At 45.6% G+C, this 7,811-nt stretch overlaps 1 protein-coding gene across 1 annotated transcript; it reads right to left on the bottom strand.

Annotated features, from left to right (window-relative positions):
- On the bottom strand, nucleotides 1–6,782 carry PIMREG (PICALM interacting mitotic regulator). Its single transcript, XM_049803107.1, has 6 exons — nucleotides 6,726–6,782; nucleotides 5,047–5,366; nucleotides 3,869–4,203; nucleotides 2,952–3,047; nucleotides 1,457–1,503; nucleotides 1–138 (listed from the first exon to the last, which is right to left on the bottom strand). Exons 2-5 carry the CDS (start codon nucleotides 5,335–5,337, stop codon nucleotides 1,473–1,475), a joined length of 753 nt encoding a protein of 250 aa, XP_049659064.1. The 5' UTR covers nucleotides 5,338–5,366; nucleotides 6,726–6,782; the 3' UTR covers nucleotides 1–138; nucleotides 1,457–1,472.
- Nucleotides 6,783–7,811: the final 1,029 nt, after the last annotated feature.

Genomic DNA, 7,811 nt, shown 5'->3' with positions numbered 1-7,811 from the left:
GCCATCTCTGTCTAGGTACCAAGTGCTTGATGGAGTTTCTTTGTTCGCCTTCGGATAGCTTGAAAAAGTTTCTGAGATCGACGCGCAGACTGTAAGTTTTGTGCCATTAGACAGTAGTAGTTTGATATTGCATGTTGCCTGCAGAAGAACAAGACTGCCATTAGCAGCATGAAGTCAGTAAGGTTAATTAACCAGTTGTCACACAAATTGCTGGAAAACTGTTAGATGGGAGCAAGGAGGAGGTCTGGGACCTGTATACTTTCACTGTATAACAGTTGTAAACACTAGCAAGAAAATATTTTGTTACTTTCAGTGAGCATAAGTGGCAGTACACAAATTAAGTACTGCAATACTTTAACTAGCAACAGGAGCATTTCTTGTGATATAATCTAATCCATTAAAATGAAAAACAGTAGAACAATGCATGGAGCTGGCACCTATAAGCAGTTTGAGATCAGGGTTTGTTTCATCATGGAAAAGATTAAGAGGGAGCTGTAAGACTAAAACTCATCATAATTGGATACCAGGACAGAAAGTCATATGCAAGACTGTAAGGGCACCTCCAAAAAAGTTTATTTCATGATTATTCCAGTAGGCAACCTAAAAAAGAGCCAGTGACAGAGCAGGCACAACTGGACCAAATTGCTTAGTGGAAGCAGTACACATCACTGTTTAAAGCTTCCGTCAAGCATTTGAAACTTCTCTCTTTTCCTGAAAAGTTACAGCAATCAATGCCTTCTGCCTGTCTTTGTTGCTAAAATAGGACATAGTATTCAGGGTGTAACTTTAACAAAAGGAACACTTCCAGCACCATAGCTGAAGATATTAATGTCACAATACAGATCTCAGTGAAGGTAATAGAGGCTTTGAACCTCTATGGTTCAATGAATTGACACTGGAAGTGATGTTTAGAAACTTACAGCAAAGAACTCCTGTTCCCATCCATTTAGGTACAATTGCTGTGTTTAAAAATGCCAGCAATACAGGCATCAACTGCTGTTATTGTGATAGCATCATCTTAACTGCTAAGACAATGCTAGGGATGGAAAAGAAAGGCTGTAAAATTAGGCAGCTCAGGGTAGCAGTTTGTTCTGTCATGCTTTGTGATCTTCATTAGTAATCAGTGAGAACTGAGGGCAAGTGACAAAGACATTAGTACCAGTAGTTTTCTGGTCTGGGGTGAGAAAAGCTGCTGTTTGCATAGAAGCCCAACTTACAGTTCATTGCGAACCCACAAGGTCTCGCTAATCCACAATGTAGAGGTGAAGTTTTACAACTGCACAATGATCTACTGTAGCAGAGACAGCCACAGTGAATATGTGGGAAGAACCCTGTGGTTCCGCATAGTAATACTTTAAAGAAGCATGAGTTAATAAGCCTTTCTGTCTCCAAACAGCAGGTTTTCTCCCCAGAGGTGCATGCAGGTATAGACAAGGTAAGTGAACAACTACTTTACCTGGTTGATACTATCTTCAGTTACGAATGAGAGAAACTGTCATATCACTAACAGATGGGAGAATATTAGGAGTGAGATGTAGTGAACTTTCAATGGATATGATCATTAACTTAATACAAGATTTAACCTATAGTTACCTAGAAATTGTCCCATTGGTAAAAACTGAATTTTTGGAAACATGTAGGACTTTAAGCCCTTACCTTTTTCTAGATAAAAGTACTTAATGCTAAGCCCTCTCTCAATGATTTTAGGTGCTGGACATTTAATTACTTGACATAGAATCATCATGTGCTCTAAGAGAGGAAGACATTTAGGGAATTGCCCTGTGGCAAGACTTCTGACCTTTAGTTCTACTGTCTTAATATGTCTAACTCAGAATGACATAACCTTTACAAACACAGAAGCCTACCACCTCATGGATTAACCAAGGTGTTGTATAAGACATGTCTGCATCCTCTAAGTTTCTGAGTTATGGGTACCATGGACTATTTGTTAATGTAATGGTACCCAATAAAAGGATTTTCTTAGAAATGTGCAGGTACCAATGACTGTCAATGCAATGGGGATCCTCCGTTCCCTGCCTCCCCCCAACCTGCTCTTTTAGACAGAGGCAGGGAGGTACTGCTCTCACACAAGATCAAAGGTAGGCTCTTGCTGGGAAAAATCTGACTTTCACAGCAAGAAACCTGAAGACAAGGAGAGCATCTGACAGGTTTTAGAAGCTGCAAGTCCAATTGCAGATTTAATCTGCACAGGTATCTCGAAGAAAGAAAGGCTTTGCTTACACTACAGCTGAGAAAGTTCTGCAACTATTCCTGATCCTGAGCTACAAGGATCACTTAGCCTGCAATTGGTAATGTCCGAGTGGGAGGTTGTCCTGGTTTCAGCTGGGATAGAGTTAATTTTCTTCCTAGTAGCTGGTATAGTGTTATGTTTTGGATTTAGTATGAGAAGAATGTTGATAACACACTGATGTTTTCAGTTGTTACCAAATAGTGTTTGTACTAAGTCAAGGATTTTTCAGCTTCTCATGCCCAGCCAGCAAGAAGGCTGGAGGGGCACAAGAAGTTGGGAGGAGACATAGCCAGGACAGCTGACCCAAACTGGCCAATAGGGTATTCCATACCATGTGACATCATGGCCAGTATATAAGCTGGGGGGAGTTGACTGGGGGGGTGGGTGGGGGGGAATTGCTGCTCAGGAACTAGCTGGGCATCAATCAGCAAGTAGTGAGCAATTGCATTGTGCATCACTTGTTTTGTGTATTTTAATTATTTTATTATTATTACCATTATTATTATTTTCTTCGTTTACTGTCCTATTAAACTGTCTTTATCTCAGCCCATGTCTTCTATTTTTTTTCCAATTCTTTCCCCCATCCCACTGGGCAGGGGGAGTGAGCAAGTGGCTGTGTGGTGCTTAGTTGCCAGCTGTGGTTAAGCCACAACAGAGGTAACCTGTTGCTGAAAGTGGAGGGAGAGTTAGCGGTATTTACCTTTCCTCTTGCACAATGGCATCATCAAATGCCTGGGAGATACGCTTCAATTGACAAATCCCTGAGGAGACCAGCTCCAACTCGCAGTCAAACTTCCTGCAAAGAGAATGGTTGTTACTAAAGATCAAACAGGACAGACTGACTAGGTGACATTACCCAAGCCTGTATCCCTGCAGTAACAACTCTAGTTACCTCCAGTCTTTATCCAGAGCAGTTTAGGGCTGTAGCAATCATGCTCTTAATTCCAGTGACCCATTTGCTTCACATCTCCATTCATGCCAAAGACAGCTATCTTCTAATTCAAACACTGGGTTCAGATTCATGAGGCTTGGATTCAGCTTCTAGCTTGACATTTCTCATGTGACTTTGACCAAAACAAAAACCTATGTGCGCATTATGAATTATTTTCCTATCTCACAACCCTTTATCTAATTTGTGTTAAATCTTCAAGGCAAGAATCTATCTACTCTTTATAAAGAGCTCAGCATAAGCAAGGCAATTCCAGGTATCTTTGCTATACAAATAGCAACTTTGGAAAAGTTAAGAGCTAAGTAGGAGTGAGATGCATTGGAAGCCTTTTTCTTTACCAGAAGGGCATCAGCAAGGAACTTGGGTATGTCTCTAGTATCTGATGGGGACTGGTGCTGAGAAACATGGTGTAAACTTACCCAGTGGGGAGAAGGACTTTTAAAAAGTGCTTGTCACAGCACAAAATTAAGTTTCATGTTTCAGCTTTATGCAGTGCTCAGTCCCTGTCTACACAGGGACCTGTAACTACTCTCTTAACTATTCAAAGAGCACACCCTTTCAGGGGAATAGGATAGCAACCTTCATATCTTGCCTTTCACCTTACAAGATACTCTAATCACAGTAATTAAAGAATAAAGGAATAACATTTACAGAAGAATGTGGCTTACATCTTTCTGCTGGCAGGAACAGGTGATGAATAAGGGCTCTTCAGTGCTGCTGCTCTTCTTGATCTCCGGAGAGAGACAGCATCTTTACCAAGCCAGGATGAGAAACCCCTCCAGTTTCTGTGTTCTGACACCCTTGGTGGCCCAAGCAAGGCTCTTCTGCTGGATCTTGGGGTGCCTTTGGAACTGGCTGCTGGAGTAATGCTCTTCTTAGGGCAAGCAGTTCGAGGTGTAGTACTTGTTTTCTTGGTAGAACTGGTTGCACAGCTTCTGCTGATGGATTCAGCTGGAAAGGTCACCATCAGGTCTTCTGGGCTTTGGCAAGACTTCTGTATTTTCTGAAAGAAGCATTAGACAGACATGTTATGCTAAATGAACTCAATTAGCCTAGAGTTTGGAACCAGAAAGACAAGGGACATCTGAGCTGAATCCCTACCTTTCATTCTCATATCAGGTTTAGTCTAGCATGAATGCTTCTCAACCCCCTGTACCCATTTGCATTGGAGGAGTCATTTGCTCCCCCAATCCTTGGAACTTGTCAAGGAGTTCAGCAGGCGTTGGAACAGAGCTCCTGCTGCTCTTACACAGGAAAGACCCAGGCTCTCTAACATATAATTGATGTGGTTAAAATCGGAGGTCTCCTCCAAAGGGAAGTGCAAGCTTGAGTTTGCTACCCTGCTAACATCCAGCAGTTTTTGTCAGTCCAAATTTAGATTGACTATAATGAAGAACATGCTAATAAATAATATGGGTACAGGAAAAGGAGTGAAAAAAAATAAATCCAAAGTGCTATACATTTCTCAGAAAAAAATTTTTGCAAGCAATGGTAGTCTTTTACCCACCTTCCTCCTCGTAAAGGCTGCTCTGCCATACATGAGGAAATAGAGTAGGGGAAAAGCATTTATTTAGTAACAAAATAAAAGTTTTGATGAAACTACATCTCATGTTTCTTCTTTGCACCTTCCTCCCTATTCTGCCAGATCCATAACTTGCCTGTCTGTACTTTAGCAGGGATATTAAAGATTTCACTAGTTAGTAGCTATGAGACAACCATTATGGTGTGCAAGGGTGCAGGATAAACCCTCTGGAATACAGCATTCTGTACAGACTCCAGAAATCTTAGTACTGAAGTTGAAGCAAAAACTAAACTCCATCCACACTCCACTGCAAAGGCAAAGTACCTGGGACACTGTTCCAAAAGCATTTCTTGCTGTTCTTTTAATACTCTGAAGAGTTTGGCACTTCTGTCTTGCTTCTAGACTTTCCCACGTTGGGGTCTTATGAAAATTCAATTCTACTTGCTTTAATGGCACTCGCTTCCTTAGAGACATGCGGATGGTACTGAGAGAACTCAGAGAAGCCCTTCTTTTGAATTCGTTGGGTACGGGGCTCTCATTCTCATCTAAGTCAGCTAGGAGCTGGTGTTTCCGCCAGGCCATTGTTGCCTTGACATTTTGGAGCACAGATACCATCTTGTTCCAGTACTTGGTCAACCTTATTTCTAAAACAGTCAGAATGAGAACAAGAATTAGACAGAGCAAGGTACAGAGCAGTCCAGAAAAGGAGAAATGGAAATTGTTATACAATATTTTCAGTTACATTTGCCTGAAACCACAAAATCAGAGCTGAGCAGACTTTTACTTGGAGGCTTGAAGGAGAACAGCATTGATTTCTACCGCTATTTAGGTCTGTGCATGTTCATGAAGAAGTCTTACATTGCATTTCCAGCACTGGACATCAGACCTGGTAAGCTATGAGTCTCAAGCTTGTGAGGTGGAATGCTCTGTAACTGCAAGTTTCCTTGTTGGTGTCTCAGACTAAGATCTCGTATCCCAAATTTTTGCCTTCATTCATCAGAACAGCCTTCTGCTGCCAGATGACTTTACACAGCTGCTACCGTCTTCTGCCTGTTATCTATAGGATATTTGACAATTTAAACATATATATAGTTAAATTCTTCATTTTCACTAGCTATAAAGCTAGGATACTGCTAGTGAATTACTTCTAAAAAGCGACTGAAATGCAGATGTACTTTAGCAATCTGAACTGAGCGCGAGTTAATTTTACCAATATTTCATTGCAGATTACTGTTAATAAAAAAAGCTGGGAGGTCTCTACCATCGTTATACCACATACTAGGAAAGCCTATCGATACCTTTTACTATCTCTGCGCTCCCAACTTGTCTCCGTTTCTCACAAGTGTCCTGATTTGTGTCTGAAAGCAGTAAGGCTTATTGAAATCTTCTATTCAGGAAGGCGTTTGGGCTATCGACACCTTTAATGCATTCCTGCACGGGGCAGCAAGGAAAGGCTAGTAATGGGGCAGCCAGTCACTTCTCCTACTAGCCGACGGCTTATCCGGCTTCCTTTCGATAAACTGCTAACCACTGTTGATTAATTTATGCTAGAAAACACTGCCCGGAAGGGAACAGCGACTGTCCCGGGGTTACGCTTATCTGTTCCCGCGCCGGCACCGCGCCGCACAGCCCAGCGCTCCGGCTCAGCTGCAGCCCGGGGCAGGGGACGGGCATCTCCCGCGCCAGCCGCCGGAGGCGGGCCCGTGCCGGTAGCACGGCCGCGGCCCTGGGGCAGGACTTCGCTCTCCGGCCGGCGTCGCCCGCGCTCGCCGCTGAGAGCTGCGGCCTGGCTAACGGCGCCGGCGCTGCCCCGCGAGAGCTGGCGCGGCGGCGCAGGGCGAAGCCCGGCCGACGGCATCAGTTTCGCCCGCCGGGGGCGGCCGAGGCAACGAGCAGCGAGGGGCGACGCCGAGGCCGGAGGAGACCGGCTGGGGCCTTCAGCGCGGCCAGGAAACGCGGGCCGCGACAGGGGCGCTCCGGCAGCTGCTCGAGGCTGTACTCACGGCGACGGAGGAGACCGAGACCCTCCTCACCGCTCCCAGCGGCAACCCGCTCACGCCTGCGCCGCCGCCGCGTTTGAACGGCGGCACCGCCCGTTCCGGCTCCCCGGATTGGCGCCGCTGCCGCCGCCCGCCCCCATTGGCTGCGCCCCTCGCACTGCGCCGCGGCCGTTGGAGGGCTCGGCGCCTGCGCGTCGGCGCCGCCCGCTCGGCAGGGGTGCCGCGGGGGGGGGGGGGGGGCGGCGACGAGTAGAGTGGAGGACGAGGCGCGGGGAGGGGGCGGTGGCTGTGCGTCCCGACGAGTCGCAGGTCCCCCCCCCCCCCCAGCATAGCTGCAGGTGGTGGCGCCCGACCCCGCCCCGCAGGTCTGGGGCCTTTGCGGGCCTGTGGTCTAGACATTCACGTCGGCAGGAATAGCCAAAGGATGGAGAGGTTGGGTGACCCACTTGGGTGTCCAAGCCCTGGATCCTGTTTCTTCTGGTAATTAATTGATAGCCAATGTCTTAGAAGCTTTTGTTTGCTTGCTTTTTTTCCACCGGCTTCTGCAGCTCTTGCTGGAGGAGACAGCTGGTGTCAGTGCAGTGCTGTACTGGAAACCACCTGGGACATCCTCTGTGGCAAATGGGGCAGCAAAGAAAGGCCGAGTGCACAGAACGTGGTTTGTTTGGCGTTGGGGTTTTTTATTTGTTTTTCTTTTTCTGTCCTACCCTAGATGAAAACAAGATGTGCAAAGCATTTACCTTTAAAACACTTCTACCTGAAAAATTGCTCTGGAAAGAGCTGTAGCAGCTTCTGGTTTTTTCTCAAAGGTTTAGTTTTATCATGCCCCCCCGCCAAGTTAAACTCGGCACTGACGGATACATACACCTCCACAGCTAAGTCTTGGCTTAGAGCCATGGGAAAGCCAACCCAGTAACGCTGCAGGATACCTCTTGAGTCCCACCACTGGCTTATGAACATACTTTCTGTAAGTTCCTAAGAGCTATGGTTTAAAAAAAGTTCCACATGATGATGTTTGCACCGCCTTGTATTCATACACTATAATATGGTCCAGTATAGCTCAATAAATATCCCTTGTTAATAGACATG

The sequence above is a fragment of the Accipiter gentilis genome, chromosome 6 (genome assembly GCF_929443795.1).
Source record: "Accipiter gentilis chromosome 6, bAccGen1.1, whole genome shotgun sequence".
Classification (NCBI taxonomy): Eukaryota; Metazoa; Chordata; class Aves; order Accipitriformes; family Accipitridae; genus Astur; species Astur gentilis.
This window is presented reverse-complemented; position numbering and strand designations above follow the sequence as displayed.

Coding starts and splice junctions, on each gene's coding strand:
- PIMREG (XM_049803107.1), bottom strand. CDS start 5,337: ATGGTATCTGTGCTCCAAAATGTCAAGGCAACAATGGCCTGGCGGAAA. Junction 3,048..3,868: donor GTTCCTGCCAGCAGAAAGAT/GTAAGCCACATT, acceptor TTCTCTTTGCAG/GAAGTTTGACTGCGAGTTGG. Junction 1,504..2,951: donor GCCATTGTGCAAGAGGAAAG/GTAAATACCGCT, acceptor CCCATCTGTTAG/TGATATGACAGTTTCTCTCA.